The 19013-nt window shown below is 36.6% G+C and overlaps 1 protein-coding gene across 4 annotated transcripts; it reads left to right on the top strand.

The window, feature by feature from the left end:
• The first annotated feature begins 5705 nt into the window (after positions 1-5705).
• On the top strand, positions 5706-16719 carry LOC125662444 (monocarboxylate transporter 14-like). Of its 4 annotated transcripts, XM_048894662.2 has the most exons (5): positions 5706-5922; positions 7219-7362; positions 7976-8119; positions 14866-15948; positions 16586-16719. In XM_048894662.2, exons 1-5 carry the CDS (start codon positions 5847-5849, stop codon positions 16711-16713), a joined length of 1575 nt encoding a protein of 524 aa, XP_048750619.1. In that variant the 5' UTR covers positions 5706-5846; the 3' UTR covers positions 16714-16719. The 4 variants fall into 4 exon arrangements, with proteins under 4 accessions (XP_048750619.1, XP_048750621.1, XP_048750622.1 ...); XM_048894664.2 differs by lacking the exon at positions 7976-8119 and having other exon boundaries at positions 5712-5922; XM_048894665.2 differs by lacking the exon at positions 5706-5922 and having other exon boundaries at positions 7262-7393.
• Positions 16720-19013: the final 2294 nt, after the last annotated feature.

Here is a 19013-nt window from a genome sequence, read left to right on the forward strand (position 1 = left end):
GTGAGCATAATTATAAATCTTAACTTCTCGTGTTGAGTTGGATGTTGGACATATTATACTGTTGTGTTTTTCAAAAAGAATATTACAGTAAACTATCAAAATCACATTACCTTATATTCAGGTTGTGACTACGCCCTTGCTTGGTTTTATGATTTAAGTCAGGGATTTGTGAGAGTTTTTAATCGCTTCATATGGCGACACTGACTGCAAAACAGGGCAGTCTCAACAATAATAGGAAAACTATTACTTAATCAATGTATGCAGGGTTAATTAATTTTGCAATAATTATTCAACTTACTCGGAGTTATTAATAGATTAATGAAATTTATATCCTATTATATGTACGTCACGTCACGATTGTGTTGTTAATGTATGTGGTGTTTGAATGTTATAATGCACGCTTTTTTTCTATATCATATATATATATATATATATATATATATATATATATATATATATATATATATATATATAGTAATTCATTTTGGGGGTTTTGGGGTTGTTGTTTTTTTCTTCAATTCTTTTTTTTTTTTTTTTTTTTGATGGGGGTTGTGTTTTGTTTGTTATTTCTTCTTTTTTGTTTTGATTACAAAACTCTGCACATACTTTTAAAATCATTCCTGCTATGCGAGATCCCCGCCAATAGCACACCCATGCAGTTAAGCCTTTTGATTGGGACAAAACACTTACTTATAACATATAGCAAAATATGGGTTTTTTTTTTCCACGAGCTAATGTCAGATTATTGTAAATGTCAAAATGACAGTTTATCACATATAGGCTAATGTATTATAAAATTATTCTATCTAAATGATGGTCTATCATATATATTGTATTGTAAATTTATTCTATCTAAATGACGGCCTATCATATATATTGTATTGAAAATGTATCCTATCTGATTAACGGTCTATCATATATAATGTATTGTAAATTATTCTAGCTAAATGACGGTATATTGCGTATATTGTATTGTAAATGTATTATATCTAAATGACAGTCTATCACATATAGGCTATTGTATTGTAAATGTATTATATCTAAATGACAGTCTATTACATATAGGCTATTGTATTATAAAATTAATCTATCTAAATGACGCTCTGTAATATATATTGTATTGTAAATGTATTCTATCTAAATGACAGTCTATCATATATATTGTATTGTTAATGTATTCTATCTAAATGACAGTCTATCACATATAGGCTATTGTATTGTAAATGTATTCTATCTAAATGACGGTCTATCATATATATTGTATTGTAAATGTATTATATCTAAATGACAGTCTATCACATATAGGCTATTGTATTGTAAATGTATTCTATCTAAATGATGGTCTATCATATATATTGTATTGTAAATGTATTCTATCTAAATGACGGTCTATCATATATATTGTATTGTAAATGTATTCTATCTAAATGACGGTCTATCATATATATTGTATTGTAAATGTATTCTATCTAAATGACGGTCTATCATATATATTATATTATAAATGTATTCTATCTGAATGACGGTCTATCATATATATTGTATTGTTAATGTATTCTATCTAAATGACGGTCTATCATATATATTGTATTGTAAATGTATTCTATCTAAATGACGGTCTATCATATATATTGTATTGTAAATGTATTCTATCTAAATGACGGTCTATCATATATATTGTATTGTAAATGTATTCTATCTGATTGACGGTCTATCATATATATTGTATTGTAAATGTATTCTATCTGATTAACGGTCTATCATATATATTGTATTGTAAATGAATTATATCTAAATGACGGTATGTTGTGTATATTGTATTGTAAATGTATTCTATCTGAATGGCATTCTATCAGATCGTATGTGTTGTGTCGTTAAGGTACAGAGTTATAAGTTCTATATAGAGGCAGGGTTGCTTGCTTCAACTTAAAAAAAACCCATAGATTGCAGATAAATTTATAATCACATGTCGGTATTGAATATTAAAACATTTAGATACAGGTATAAGTAGGTACATGTATGTTGTGTCTCTAAGTGAGAGAAAAATACTTCTAAATAGCAATGCAGACAACATACAAACAAACAAATAACATATAAACAAACAAACAACATACAAATAAACAACATATCATACAAACAAACAACATGCAAACAAACAAACAACATACAAACAACATATCATACAAACACTAGCCAAGAAAACAACATACAAACAGCATTCGAGCAAACAGTATACAAACAACATACAAACAAACAGCATACAAACAGCACATAAACAAACAACAGACCGATTGTTAGCTGTTCTTGGTACACTGATTTTGACTACGGATAACTCCGTTTACCTGATCAGGATATAGGGCTCATGGCGGGTGTGATCGGTCGACAGGGGATGCTTACTCCTCCTAGGCACCTGATCCCTCCTCTGGTGTGTCCAGGGGTCCGTGTTTGCCCTATTATGTATTTTGTATTGCTTGTAGGAGTTATGAGAGTGATCACTGTTCGTTATCTTCACCTTTCAAACAAACATACAGCATACAAATATACAGCATACAAACAAACAATATACAAACAAACAACATACAAACAAACAACATACAAATGACCAAACAAATAACAAAGAAATAATAAAAACAGACACCATACATTGTACAATTATAAGTTTAAACCTGAATGTAAAAACTACATGTATATAGTCTGAAGGATTGCTAAATGTACAGTGTATATATTTGTAGTGAGTAGGATTGCTAAATGTACAGTGTATATATTTGTAGTGAGTAGGATTGCTAAATGTACAGTGTATATATTTGTAGTCTGAAGGATTGCTAAATGTACAGTGTATATATTTGTAGTCTGAAGGATTGCTAAATGTACAGTGTATATATTTGTAGTGAGTAGGATTGCTAAATGTACAGTGTATATATTTGTAGTCTGAAGGATTGCTAAATGTACAGTGTATATATTTGTAGTGAGTAGGATTGCTAAATGTACAGTGTATATATTTGTAGTGAGTAGGATTGCTAAATGTACAGTGTATATATTTGGTCGCGCTTTGTAATTGCATGTATCTTTTTTTATGATTCTTTATTTTTGCAAGTATAATCAAAGTACATGTACATAGTATATGTACAAATTGAATGAATGAAACTTGTATTATGGTTTTTTTATGAGAGAGAGAAAGATAGAGAGAGAGAGAGAGAGAGAGAGAGAGAGAGAGAGAGAGAGAGAGAGAGAGAGAGAGAGAGAGAGAGAGAGAGAGAGAGAGAGAGTTTTAAAGTACCGTCATTTATTCAAATAATGAGTTCCAGTTGGAGTAACTGGAACTCATTATTTGAATGAAGGTATCGAAAAAATCTTCTTCACCATTTTTATGAAAGATACTTTTGGGTCTCATTAATGTGGGATACAGCAAATCGTACATGCATGTAGGGATGTTTTTTTTGTATACCTCATTGTATTGATGTAATATCTAATCCAGAGAAGAAGTGAATTTTTGACTGCTTTATGTTTGCCAAACAATTCAAAAATGAAAGTATATGAAAAATTATTTTATTCTGAATGTGATGCTCCAACTCTGATAAAAAAAATACTTGCACATGATCTGCTCATAAAATGTGCATTGTAAATTACAGGTGTCTTATGTCGCGCTATACAAGCGATATGCACACGTACTTCAGTTCAAGTTGGTGAACATAGTGTAAATTTAAAACAGGTGCAAAGTATTCGTTTATTAATTTTTTCATCTTATGCGCGAATGGAAAAGTGATCTTCCAGACACGCGGCCGCCGTGTAATATTTTGTATATGTACACTACGATATGACGTCAAGTCAATATATGTAATATTTGTACACTACGATATGACGTCAATATATGTAATATTTGTACACTACGATATGACGTCAATATATGTAATATTTGTACACTACGATATAACGCCCAGATATGTAATATTTGTACACTACGATATGACGCCCAAGTATGTAATATTTGTACACTACGATATGACGCCCGGATATTTAATATTTGTACACTACGATATGACGCCCAGATAGGTAATATTTGTACACTACGATATGACGTCCAGATAGGTAATATTTGTACACTACGATATGACGCCCAGATAGGTAATATTTGTACACTACGATATGACGTCCAGATAGGTAATATTTGTACACTACGATATGACGCCCAGATAGGTAATATTTGTACACTACGACATGACGTCAATATATGTAATATTTGTACACTACGATATAACGCCCAGATATGTAATATTTGTACACTACGATATGACGCCCAAGTATGTAATATTTGTACACTACGATATGACGCCCAGATATGTAATATTTGTACACTACGATATGACGCCCAGATAGGTAATATTTGTACACTACGATATGACGCCCAGATAGGTAATATTTGTACACTACGATATGACGCCCAGATAGGTAATATTTGTACACTACGATATGACGCCAATATATGTAACATTTGTACACTATGATTTGACAACAATATATGTAACATTTGTACACTACGATTTGACGCCAATATATGTAACATTTGTACACAACACTTTGACGCCCAGACATGTAACATTTGTGCATTACGATATGACGCCAAGATATGTAATGTTTGTACATTACGATTTGACGCCCAGTCATGTAACATTTGTACCAGTTGACGCCCAGTCACGAGTTTCAGCTGAGCGTGAATTGATTGATTGATTGTATATTGTTTAACGTCCCTCTTGATAATTTTTCACTTATATGGAGACAATTGTGACAATTGCTGGTGAAGGACTACAAAATTTACACCTATGATCGGCTCTTACGGCCTTTGAGCAGGGAGGGATCTTTATCGTGCCACACCTACTGTGACACGGGGCCTCGATTTTTAAGAGAAGCTGTCAGTAGCCATTGAGAATTTTCTTTAAAAAAGTGGAAAGTGCAAAAATCACAAATCTGAATGAAACTCTCACACTTTTGTGTATGGTGATAATCAATGTTAAAAAAGTGAAAATTACTGGAACCATGCATCGTGTTTCCATGGCAACGGACCGTACCCACAGTTAAATCATGAGATGTTGAGTTTTTAATCTTTTCACAAATATTTCTAATAAAACAATTTCCCAGCAATGTACAGTGAATGGAAATTCAAGAAAGGACTTAGATTATTGTACTTGTGATTGAAAAAAAAAATGTGTATTTTCTTGATTATTCTTAAAAAATAAGTCATAAATTAAGGTAAAAAAGGGCATTTATGACTTCTTTTCGAACACTATTTTCTCTGAAACGCAGCAGGGCTGACATTAATTCTACATGCCGTTTTTAAGACAGTTATTTATACTACCAATATAGTACATAAAAACAGTTAAACAATTTACCCTTTTTTGTAAAAAACAAAACAAAAAACCCTCAAAACTCTACAAAAGGTCTCATCCGCAGGAGCGCCTCATTTAATCGCCTCTTACCACAAGCACGAGGACTTATTCTAACCCGGATCCCCACGAGATTGTGTAGTAATGATAATAACAATGAATTTAATTCGTAAAGCGTTTAGAGCAATTTGGATTTTACGCTTTACAAATATTTAAATATCAATAAAATAATTAATAAATTGTATAAGAACATATGACTAGTAGGTGAAGATAGGGAGTCCGTTATGATTGCATAACATAGCATGAATTGAAAACAGTAACTAAGAACATTTCAACTTGACTCATGAACAAGATGTGTGTCATGTGTACCGTTACCGTGACCTTGGTATCGACAGAACGAGTCATTATCAGCCATACAACAGGATTCATCTCCGCGTGTTTATTTCAATACATGGGAACCAACAGGCAATGGTAAACAGTTCCTCGCATACCGCGAGATCTCGCGTGCCTTTGGACCGGGGCTGGGCGTGGATGGTAGTTGTGGGTGAGTATTTTTAATTCGATTATATGATAACTTTCACATATGTACCTGTGTGCAATCGGACAAGGCAACAGGTGATTATAATTATTTCGTTTTATCTATTACGCTAGTTTCAACATTCAACGCCACTTGTGCACTGAAATACCGTTTTTACAGAATTCAATTTAGTACATTTTCAGGCTACAAGTGACATATATGGACAAATGTCACAATGAAATACTTGACTGATATTACGATCGACGAGTGTCCTATACGATTGTTCCGGAATAACGAATGCTTCAGATTGGCGCATATATATATCTTATATATATATATATATATATACAATGTATATATATAGTAACAGTATGGTATCCTATAGCTAGCTATCATGTATATAAATAGTAACAGCGTGGTATCCTATAGCTAGCTATCATATATATTAATAGTAACAGTGTGGCATTCTATAGCTAGCTATCATGTATATAAATAGTAATAGCGTGGTATCCTATAGCTAGCTATCATGTATATAAATAGTAACAGCGTGGAATCCTATAGCTAGCTAACATATACATGTATATAAATAGTAACAGTATGGTATCCTATAACTAGCTATCATATATATAAATAGTAACAGCGTGGTATCCTATACCTAGCTATCATATATATAAATAGTAACAGTGTGGTATCCTATACCTAGCTATCATATATATAAATAGTAACAGCGTGGTATCCTATAGCTAGCTATCATATATATAAATAGTAACAGCATGTTATCCTATAGCTAGCTATCGCTGTATGGATACGTCAGAATTAAATTCACTTGAATTCATATAAACATCTAATTGTCATCTTGATGTAGTGTTGTGAAAGCCAAACACTGTAAGCAATACATTTAACTAAACAGATCAATTCCAATGGCTCAGATTGATTAATTGTATCTTGTTTAAAGTCTCCCTCTCGAGAATTTTTTACTCATATGGAGACGTCATCAATATTGGTGAAGGACTTCAAGTTTAGACTTTTCTCGGCATTTACGGCCACTGAGCAGTGAGGGTTCTCTAGCATTCCTACTGTGACACGGGACATTCATTTTTAAGGTAAACTCCGAGGACCCGTGACATTCACGCCTGATGCCGAGCGTTTGGCAATGGAATTGTCACTGTTTTAACGACTTTGGTCTGTCACGGTGGGGATTCAAACACCCACCTCCCGCATGCGGGGCGAACGCTCTACCTCTAGACCACTGCAGTGGTCCTATGACTCAGAAAAAAGATAAAAGATGATAGATAGATAGGTGAACTGAATTGTTCTTTGTAGGAGCATTCTGCACGATTGGAATGGTTGTGGGCACGCTGAAATCCTTCGGCGTACTGTTGGTGGAACTCTCTAGAAAGTTTGATGTACCCACCAGCGTGCTGACGTCATCTCAGTCTCTGTGTGGCTACCTTCATCTAGCGCTGAGTATGTTTGGAGAAAGAGGGGGACAGACAGGGTAGCTTTAATTAATTGATTGATTGATGTTTTCCCTACACTCAACAATTTTTCAGTTATCTGGTGACGCCCAGTTTTTTTTATTGGTGGAAGAGAAAACCCAGATACAATGTACCTGGGAAGAGACTACCGACCTTCAGAAAGTAAACTGGGAAACTTTCTCACTTACCGGCACGAACGGGATTCGAACTCGCACAGACAGAGGTGAGAGGCCGTGTGATTTTGAGCTCGATGCTCTAACCACTCGGCCACGGAGGCCTCCACCTATAATTAAGATATCATATCCGTAAAAAAAAAAATATGAAGAAAATATATGAAGAGTACATTTGATATCTATCTTAATAAAGCAAGCAAATTTCAATTATTGAAACTGGTTTTATCTCATTATCTACATTTATATGCAGTTTCCTGATTGAAGAGAGGAAGGGAGTGAGAAAGAAAGAGAGTGGAGAGAGAGAGAGAGAGAGGCAGAGAGAGAGAGGTCAAAATATCAATTCGAAAGAGTACAGGAGACAGTAATTTATTATCGGTAGGTATTATTTCAGCGGTCGTTTCTTTTGACCTTTGACCTTGTCTTCCTCAGCCCCTATATCAACTGCTATGAGTCAAAGGTTTGGTCACAGACCCGTGATCTTTATTGGTGGACTGGTCACTGCTCTTGGCCTGGTGACCACTGGCTTTGTATCCAGCATCGAAGTCTTCTTCCTCACGTACGGGCTCTTAACAGGTATATTGAGAGAATGGTGGTTCTTTTTGATTGGTATGTTATATACCCTAACATCCACAAAACCTTTCTCCTAGATTGTTTGATTGATTGATTGTATTTTGAATTGTTTAACATCCCTCTCGAGAATTTTTCGCTCATATGGGGGCGTCTTTTCTCTTAGAAATTCTAGAAATTAGTTTTTATACATTATACAACGAGATTATTTTTTGATTTGCTTAATTTAACTTATTGTTCACACATAAGCGGCGGATCCAGAAATTTAACTTATTGTTCACACATTAGCGGCGGATCCAGAAATTTAACTTATTGTTCACAGATCCGCGGCGGATCCAGAAATTTAACTTGTTGTTCACACATGAGCGGCCGATCCAGAATTTTTTTTCCTCCCGACCGACCCTAAATTTTATTTTTAAAATCTGTAAACCAATAAATTAAAAAACTGTGGCCTTAAGTAGAACTATATATATTTCAGAGTGAAAACTCTCCCTCAAGGTGACGCGAAAAGCTACACATTTCTCATACACACATGACCATGGCCATATTTACAATTATGATATTTATTATGCAGTAATTTTATTATAGATCATGAGGATAAAAATAGAAAAGAAAATGAATTACTGAATAATACATTGTGGTAAATGTTAATGATGCTTCACATACAAGTTTTAACACATTAATAAACAGTGCCTCTATTTTCACTGCTTGTCCCTTGCAGCTTCCTTCTTGATAGTGCGTGTAAGATACACGTGTATGGTTGGGAGGGCAGTGCGAAAATTTAAAAGTAGATACGGTCATACAACAGTAGTACCCGCACACTGTTTATAATATATTAATAGCATAATACATTTAAAGATTATTTCCCAGTTTGAATTTCCCGCGATATTTCATGTGTGTATTGAACTATTCCCAGAATGCACTGTATTTTGTTTGACTGCCATCTTTATTAAACTTGTTAGACTGCTCACACGTGTTTCTCGATCTCCCGCACTAAACATGGTGTCAGAAGACTTAACACAGTAAGGAAACGCCTAGAGACTGTAAGTGTTTTTCAGGTGACATTTCCGATATTCTGAACCATTATGCCTAATTTCAACCTGCCAGAATCGTTCGACTTTAGCCGACCAAGCGAGTGGCCGGAGTGGAAACAGCGATTTTGCAGGTACCGAACCGCCACGAAACTTGACAAGGAGGATGAAGCCATCCAAATTAGTTCATTGATATATGCCATGGGACTGCAGGCGGAACACATAGTTAAGTCTTTCGTATTTGGTGACGGGGAAGATGAGACAAAGTTCGAGGTAATTCTGAAGAAGTACGATGACTATTTTGTACCCAAACGTAACGTGATTCACGAAAGGGCCAAATTCCACCTGAGATCGCAAGCTCAAGGAGAATCAGTCGAAACTTTTATTCGTTCACTGCATGAACTCTCAGAACATTGTGATTTTGCTAACAGATCCGAGGCAATCCGAGATAGACTTAAAGCTTGTTATTGGCATCAACGACAAAGGACTATCAGAGAAACTGCAGCTAACCAAGGATTTGACTCTTGAGAAAGCGTCAGAAATTGCCAGGAATTCTGAATTAGTGAAATCTCAAATTAGAGATCTACAATCCAAAAATTTGGATGCGGTACGGGTGAAACGTCACACTCAAGATCCGCCACACCAAGTAAATCGTGGAAGAGGTGCGCAACGGACTCGCGGTGGACAGTCTAGTCGCGGCAGAGGATCTAATAATCAGAACCGACAGAATGCGAATTTACCGTTGTGTGGAGCGTGCAATCGTAAACATTACGAGGGTCAGTGCCCAGCTCATGGACGGCGATGCAGAAAGTGCAACCGTAGGAATCATTTCGCAGTGTGCTGTCGTTCCAACACTGTTGCCGGTGTTCGTGAAATTGTCGACGACGACAATGATCATCATGACTACTTTCTAGGTTCAGTGACCGCGTGCAACGAGGGAGAACCGTGGTTTGTTAAACTTAAAGTTTGTGGTTCAGAGATTCCGTTCAAGATTGATACTGGTGCTGACATTTCCATCATGTCAGAATACACGTACAAATCGCTACCATTTCAACCAAAATTACATGTGAACAACAGCAAACTACAAACGCCAAACGGTGATCTTCACTCACTTGGAAAATTCAAGGTTACTACTCGACATAAGAATCATCCTTATTCATTTCACGTAGTTGTGATTCCAAGCACCGACTCTCAGAATAATCTTCTATCAAGATCAGTTGCGTCTACCATGGGTCTCATTCAGAAGATAGGAAGTGTCATAGAACATCACGGTACTATGAAAGGTGACCCAGTGAAAATTGTTCTCCGATCTGATGCGCAACCGTATTGTGTTACGACTGCTCGACGAATACCGTTCGCTCTTATGCCGAAAGTGAAAGCAGAACTCGATAAACTAGAAAATGATGGTATCATTCGTAAAATTAATGAACCTACTGACTGGTGTGCACCAATTGTTCCAGCAACAAAGAAAAACGGTGATGTGCGTATTTGCATCGATCTGAAGCGTCTTAACGAAGCCGTTAAACGTGAGTACTACATGCTACCGAATCTGGACGATATCTCTCCGAAATTAAGCGAAGCGACCATATTCTCTAAATTGGATGCAGCATCAGGATTTCATCAACTTAAACTGCACGAGGACAGTCAAAAATTGACTACATTTATTACTCCTTTTGGAAGGTACTGTTACACGCGCGTACCGTTCGGAATCTCGTCAGCACCCGAGATATTCCAAAGGCGCATGGGAGAAGTACTATCTGGGTTGGAAGTCGTAGAGTCGATAATAGATGACGTCATCATCTATGGATCTTCACGCAATGAACACGACCGCAGATTAAAAGCAGCATTGGATCGTATTAGAGATGCAGGGATCAAGCTAAATCCCAACAAGCGCGAATATCGAAAGGAGAAAATTGAATATTTTGGACACATCATCTCGAAAGATGGTGTTCAACCTAGTCCAGAACGTGTGCGCTCTATTCTGGATTTGCCACCACCGACTAACATCAGTGAGTTGCGTCGTATTATCGGGATGATCAATTATCTTGGTCGATTTGTTCCTGATCTATCCAGTATCATGAACCCTATCAATAATCTGTTAAAATCAGACACAGCGTGGACTTGGGATGAATCTCAGCAAAGTGCGTTTGACCGTGTGAAGAAACTCATTACAGAAGCGCCAGTACTTGCATTTTACGATATGACTCGACCCACTATCGTTAGTGCGGATGCAAGTAGTTTCGGTATCGGTGCAGCGCTATTTCAAGTTGTGGATGGAGAGACTAAACCAATCGCATTTGCGTCTCGCACACTTACCGAGGCAGAGCGTAAATATGCGCAAATTGAGAAGGAATGTTTGGCCGGAGTGTGGGAATGCGAGAAATTCGACCGATACCTCATGGGAATTGGATCATTCGAACTGATTACGGACCATAAGCCGTTAGTACCGCTGATTAATACTCAAGATCTCAATAAAGCGCCATTGAGATGCCAGAGATTACTGATGAGATTACGTAGGTACAATGTCGTAGCGAAACATGTTCCAGGAAAACAGCTCGTGGTTCCGGATACGCTTTCGAGAAGTCCTCTCAATATCAGTGATCAAAGCAATACTGTTGAAGATGTTACCGCATACGTAGCGTCCGTGGTCAATACGAAACCATTATCAGATAAGAAATTGGAAGAAATTCGTAACGAAACATCTTCAGATCCGATTCTACCTGACGTCATGAGATACACTATGCAAGGTTGGCCGCAAAAAGAAAATTCATTGTATGCGGAGTTGAAACCATATTTCGCGCCAAGATTCGAATTCTCAGTGTCTGATGTTATAGTGTTCTATAGAGACAGACTAGTGATTCCAGAATCCCTGAGAGCTGATGTACTCGCAGCGATACATACAGGCCATTTGGGACTGAACAAGTCAAGAGAGCGTGCAAAGTCATCAGTATGGTGGCCTGGATTATCAAGTGATTTGGAACATTTGATCAGGTGTTGCGAGTTTTGTAATACCAACCGTCCGTCACAGCGTAGTGAGCCACTTAAAACTACTCAGCTTCCTAGTCGTCCCTGGGTAAGGGTTGGAGCTGATCTTTGCGAATTACAGGGCAAAAATTACCTTGTAGTGATGGATTACTTTTCTCGGTATTTGGAGATTGCCTACCTGGACAATATCACAAGTAATCACGTAGTTGGCAAATTAAAGAATATGTTTGCCAGATGGGGCATACCCGAGGAACTTGTTAGTGATAACGGTGGACAGTTCAGTTCGAAATCATTCAGACAGTTTTCGATTGATTATGGATTTCATCATACATTCTCCAGTCCTCATTATCCTCAAGCAAATGGAGAGGCAGAGAGTGCGGTTAAAGTAGCCAAACGAATACTCAAACAGCCGGATGTATTTCTAGCCCTAATGGCTTACCGCAGTACCCCCGTACATGCGACAGGTACTAGTCCATCTGAACTCATCATGGGACGTAAAATCAGAACTACCGTTCCGATTTGTTCTGACCAACTAGAGCCTGGATGGCCGGACCTAGGAAAAGTTAGGGGAAAGGACAGACAATCCAAACACAGGATGCGTGTAAACTTCAATCGTATGCATGGAGCTCGCACTTTAAAACCACTTTACGTAGGTGACCGTGTGAGGGTGAAAACTGATAAAGAAAAGTATTGGGATGAGGCAGGAATCGTCACATCTGCTGATTACGCGAACCGCTCATACTTTGTGAAAACTCTCAGTGGAGACCTCAGGAGAAATCGTAAGCACTTGCTTCATGTCAATGATGAAATGCAAGATTCATCTGTGCCAAGTGATTTTCAGTGTTCTTCCGCTATGGAACCGGAACCGGAAATTCCGATGGGGAACCAGAATTCAGAGGAATCGCTGTGTACCGAAACAACCACACCACTTACCAATGAAACTCCGAGTGTACCTGTTACGAACATTCCACAGAGTAGCACTCCACCAGCTACCGTAAGGCGTAGTGGTCGCGAAATAAAACGCCCCAAATACCTAAGTGACTATTTGCTGTGAATTTATTCATAAGTCATGTCAGACATTTTGAACAGTTTTGCTATTTTGCTATTCATTTACTTTAATGTACATGGTATTCATTTTTGCACATTTCACTGGAAGTGAATAGAGACATTACACAGTTCTATGTAATTATGTTATAAAGACAGTCAACTCTAATCATTATATAAAGATATTTTGATACATTGAAAAATTCAATTCCTATGTACTGTACATCTATTTTTGCTTCAACTATTCCTAATTTTGGTAAAGATAAATTTTTGAGATTTATAATCTTAAGGAAGGAGATGTTTATAATATATTAATAGCATAATACATTTAAAGATTATTTCTCAGTTTGAATTTCCCGCGATATTTCATGTGTGTATTGAACTATTCCCAGAATGCACTGTATTTTGTTTGACTGCCATCTTTATTAAACTTGTTAGACTGTTCACACGTGTTTCTCGATCTCCCGCACTAAACACACACAAGTGTTTGCCTTTAAATATACTCTCCGAGGCGTCGTACTTATGTAACTAGCAAAGAATCTACAATAGATGGTTTACCATCGAAGCGATTAAGCAAGAGTTATTTCCCATTGGCCACCATATTGTAGGTTAACATGCCCGGATTCCTTCATTATTCAACCAAAATCAGCCTTGTTATTCTGGTCACTGAGGTGGAGATAAACTGTTTTTCTTAATAATATACATTTGTTAATGCATCTTTTACTTCATAATTGCAGTATTGCAAAGATTTCCCCCCAAATATTTCTGCTTTACATGTTTGAAATTGGTTGCCCAAAGAGGAAAATCCACCAGTTTGACCTACAAGATGGCGGCCAAGGGGAATAACTCGGGGTCAAAATACGTCATATGAAAACCATCTATAGTTATTCTATAATTTACTTGAATATACCTCATCAAATTAAGCATAAAATGCTCAGATGAGAATATGACCGCTGGGGGGAATACACTGTACATTGCCACTAAATTGTCAGAAATTACATTTTTCATCTCGATCTCTGATGTTGTACTTTATACATGTACATACATATGGCGCTGGCTACATGTGACATTAGTGATCATGTATACTACTGATTTAATCAAACTGGCCTCTTACATTCATATAATTCATTCATAACTTAATAAAGGAGAAAATGCATAACTTAATAAATCATGAATTATGTTTGAAAAGGAGTTTTGGAAGGAAGATTTGTATGCACCCGGAATCGAATATTCGGGGGCATATAGTTTTTGACCTGTCCGTCTGTATGTTTGGCTGTAGCAAAATACTTTAACCTTGATCAGATCTTTTACACCTTAAAAGTTAGAGCTTTCATATTTGGCATGTATATTTCTTGCGAAAAGACCTTTCTAACGATACTAAATTTGTTGACCTTGTGATTTTGACATTGACATTTTACCTAGTTTTTTTTGTAAATTTTCAACCCCAATTGGGCCTGGATAAAAATGAAAATTGTTAAACCTTATTTTCCATCTACAGGACACTGCCTATGATATTCCAAAATATTGATTGTTTACTGCTTAAAATAACCGAGGAGTTTGTGGAAGAAAAAAGTGTGACAGACGGACGGACGGACCAGAGAAACAACTTTCTTTTAAAAGTGCGGGTATAATTAAGACAATTCTATCCTAAACATGAACGTTTTGACTGCACGGAAAAATTTCTCTTTTCAGGAATTGGATTCGGGATTATTCTAGGACCCTCCCTCGTTTTCCCGGGCCTGTACTTTGAAAAACGTTTAGCCATAGCTTTAGGGTTGACATCGTCCGGGTCAGGATTTGGAAGTTTCATTTTTCCGAACTTGATGCGATTTCTCATGGACGAGTATGGGATTCAAGGTTGTTTCTTCATCATGGGAGCCATAATGCTTAATGTCTGTGCTTGTGCTTTGCTGTTTTTACCAGTGTCATGGTGGGAAAAGGGAAGAGGCAAATGTTACGAGGCAGGGGTATTACTAGTTGATAATACTAATGATATAGCGATGGATCTATACAAATCCAATGAGAGTGAGTTGGAGGATTACGAAAATGGTCTCCTTAACAGATCTACAGAACGGGCGTTGAATCATTGTAACTCTCTGGAAGGTGTGGGAACAAAAGAGCCATTTTGCGTAGATGACAAAACTGTCAAAGAAATAGAGTTGTCTGAAATGAATTCTACTGTCACGTGTCCTTCAGACATAAAACGCCATCGAAGTCATGACAGTGCAATTGAGTTAGCTAGCATGGATTCCATTCCTATCATCTTAGAGAAAACCACCAATTCAGAGAACAAAGACAAGCAATCGTGTTTTGATTGTGAAATATTGAAAAATCCCACTTTCCACATCCTCAATATAGGAGTATTTCTGGCGATACTCTCCCACCACTGTGTTTTCAATTTCACACCTTCACTAGCAGAAGAGTTCGGATTCACTGAGTCAGAGGGCGCTTTGTGTGTGTCGATCGTCGGCGCTATGGATCTTGTCGGGAGGGTCTCATCTGGTTTCATCTCAACCGCGTTTTTCTCTCGACGGGTGCACTTGTACCAATTGTGTCTTCTGTTGTTTTCTTTCAGCGTCATGACAACCATTTACATGGAAACATTCTACGCTTTTGTCACGTTGTGTGGCATGATGGGATTGATGACAGGCGGGTTTGTGGGGACACAAATTTCTATGTTGGCCGAGGAACTTGGGCGGGAAAAACTACACACGACATGGAGTTACGTGGCATTCTCTATTTCCTTCTCCACCCTGATTAATCCTACAATAGCGGGTCAGTGCGCATGCGTTTTGTTATTTTATTTTATGTCTGTCGATATACATATATGTACTAGTATTTCTGTAAAGTGTAGATTGGTACTGAAACTCATTTCAATTCCTTAAAGATGAGCTTACAAAGCAATTCTCCGAATCAAAAAAACATAAATCGAAATACTTTTACAAATCTGATAAAATCAAGTCAATGAAGTTTCATTATTGTCTTTCCTTAAAGTTGAAAAAAAAAATCTCCTCATATACGTCAGTGTTAGCCTATGTTGAGGTGCAACAAAAGAAGTGTTTGCTTACAGCCCCTTATTTGAACCTTCACGGTATTTTTTTTTTTTTTAATCTGACATATGATTTAATCTGTTCAAAATTCTTTTCGAAATTCTCGAATTTCGCGCTGATGACTTTTGTATGACGTCAAAAAATACAAGGGTATACGATCGTTTTCTCTTCGTTTCATTTGGAAGGGGGTGGGTGTTTGTTTGTATGGTATATTATAGACCTGCTACATACATCGATGATTGTGAACTTTATGCAGGTCTACAAGAAAAATATTCAATCAGAATAATTAGGATGGTTTTAAAAACAACGTTTGAAAATTTGGTAAATTCAAATCATTTGAGATATGTTGCTCTTTTTTTCAGGGGCAGTCCGTGACGTAACAGGATCGTGGGTGTTTGTGTTTTGGATGGTCACGGGGTGGAGTTTTACAGGTGTCTTTGTTTTCAGTCTTTTGTATCTTATGAGCAAATGTATAAAAAAGAACACGTGATCTGTAGTCTTTTGTGACGTCACGCTCGTTATGTATGTACAAGACAAACTCCCCATCGAGTCTCATTACGTCACCTACGTATAAACCTTTCCGATCACCCCGGTCGATTCCATCTAACTAAATCTAAATCTAATCTAGCTAGATGTAGGATACCGGAGAGTAACGGAATCTGCCGAAGTTTGCCGAATTTTCGTAACATTTTGGATAATGGCGGCGAAATATTTGCCGAGGTGACAGGACAGCCAGTAGCAAGTTTTCCTCCATGGCCCGAGCCAAATGAGGAAGGGGGTGGTGTTGTGCTTCCCTGCAAATACATACTTGAAAATGTGAATGCTTCAACTTTATTTGATAAATTGAAGACAATTTTATCACAATTAAAATAGGGGGATGCGATGAAATTGTATACTTTATAGATGATAAACAGCCTCTGAACTTGACTTATAGATATGTCAGTTTTTTTGTACAATGCAAGGTGAAGATAACGAACAGTGATCAATCTTGTACATAAATTATCTATTTTATTTCTCGATATTATTCAGGGAGCTCACTAGTTTTGAGGACGGGGCCCTTTTAGAATGAGAAATTTATTGAATTATTTGTTTAGATTGAAAAATGTTTAATTAACATACAATCACCCAGGTTTTTGTTTTAATAGCAGAGGACCTTTTCTGTGTTTTTGACAGTAGGTTATCATTTTAGAAATATATCTGGCAACATTGTCTCGAAATTGAGAAATTTTGGGAATTGTTTGCAAATTTTCTCCAATGAAAGAGGTCCTTTTAAATGGAATTCAATTTAAAATGATTGACAGCTGGGCTATCCCAGTATAGGCTATATGTAAATTTGCATTTCTTGAATAAATGTTTACGATGAATTAGACTGACTTTAAAGTAATTTAACTTTACAAACACACACTGGGTAATTGTGATTTATTAAACCTTTTATGGATATATGGTAATTTTTTGAAATTGTCATGTAGCCCGTTTTCGTTTTCAACTGCATTACCCGATATTCTTTTTTAAATTTCCATATATTGACGGGTAAAATATTGAATAATTCATGTTAAGGTCACACAAAAGAATATTTGTGTCATCATTTCTTTCTTCGTGTTTATTACGACATAAAAATGCATGTTGACATTGTCCCTAACAAAAATGCTCAACTGTAAATCACGTGATTCGGTAATGGAGAAAATGATCCGGTAAAGGCGACAAGTGTGCTCATTAACAAACAACAATAATTCCTATTTATTAAGTGCTTATTGAGAAATGATATATACAATAGTTTAAGTTATATATGGTACCACTATTCATGTTATATAATAGATTTAACTCGAACTCGGATACCAACTATCGACGCTAAACCACGAAGTGATCCGTTATAGGCAACCTCTCCGTAGCCCTATCCCGAAAACGTCAGAATAAAAAAAAATTGGATAGGGCTACATTATTGCAGCTAACTTGCCTCTTACAATTGATTGCATCTAAATGTACCACCGAAATGTTTGTATATTGTTAAAAAAGATAATGTTATGTCACCGAAACGAAAAATGAAAACAAAAATGTTCATTTTTTAATTGCCCGATTCAGCGGGTTTAATTCTAATCACTTGGAAAACGTATAATTGTTGGTCAGCCTTTGTGAAGGTCAGGGCGTGTGTGTAAGGGGAAACAATCTAAACTGGAGATGTCGTGAATACGTATACGAGGCCCATTGTGAATGTAATTGTACATGTATCTAAAATTTGAATTGATAACAAATGACTTAAAGCATTCAATGAAGAATCCAATACGGAATGTCCAACTGTACAAGTATTGCATCTTCACTTCCCAAAATCGTTCCTATGATCTAAATTTCTAATTCATTCTCAGTGGCGGATCTCGAGGGGAGTATGGTTGCTACTACTAAAACTTCATGTTTTAAGTACACGTATATAAGGAAATTTGAAAATTTTCAAAACAAAAATCTAATTTTAAATATTTACCTTGATTAATGATTTCCTCAATTTCTAAACTTGATTAAATCATAAACTAGTAAATATTTTCCCATAATTTTAAGCATTTGCCGGTGTAACCGTGGTGGCGGTCGCTGGTGACCAGGGTCGCTCTTAATAGAATATATAGGGAAAAGAACCGACTCGGATCATCGGCTTCTGCGCATGCGTGGTATTTAACTCGAAGCGGTGCCCTACTGGTTTTAAATCCATAGTAATAATAAACCCCCTTCTCAGTTTTCTGTTTCGTATGCACATCATAACTTGAAAGATACAAATTAACTTGTATTATCCAACTCCAAAATTGA

This window comes from Ostrea edulis, chromosome 8 (genome assembly GCF_947568905.1).
Source record: "Ostrea edulis chromosome 8, xbOstEdul1.1, whole genome shotgun sequence".
In the NCBI taxonomy this organism is placed as follows: domain Eukaryota; kingdom Metazoa; phylum Mollusca; class Bivalvia; order Ostreida; family Ostreidae; genus Ostrea; species Ostrea edulis.

Coding starts and splice junctions, on each gene's coding strand:
- LOC125662444 (XM_048894662.2), top strand. CDS start 5,847: ATGGTAAACAGTTCCTCGCATACCGCGAGATCTCGCGTGCCTTTGGAC. Junction 7,363..7,975: donor CTACCTTCATCTAGCGCTGA/GTATGTTTGGAG, acceptor TGTCTTCCTCAG/CCCCTATATCAACTGCTATG. Junction 15,949..16,585: donor GATTAATCCTACAATAGCGG/GTCAGTGCGCAT, acceptor TCTTTTTTTCAG/GGGCAGTCCGTGACGTAACA.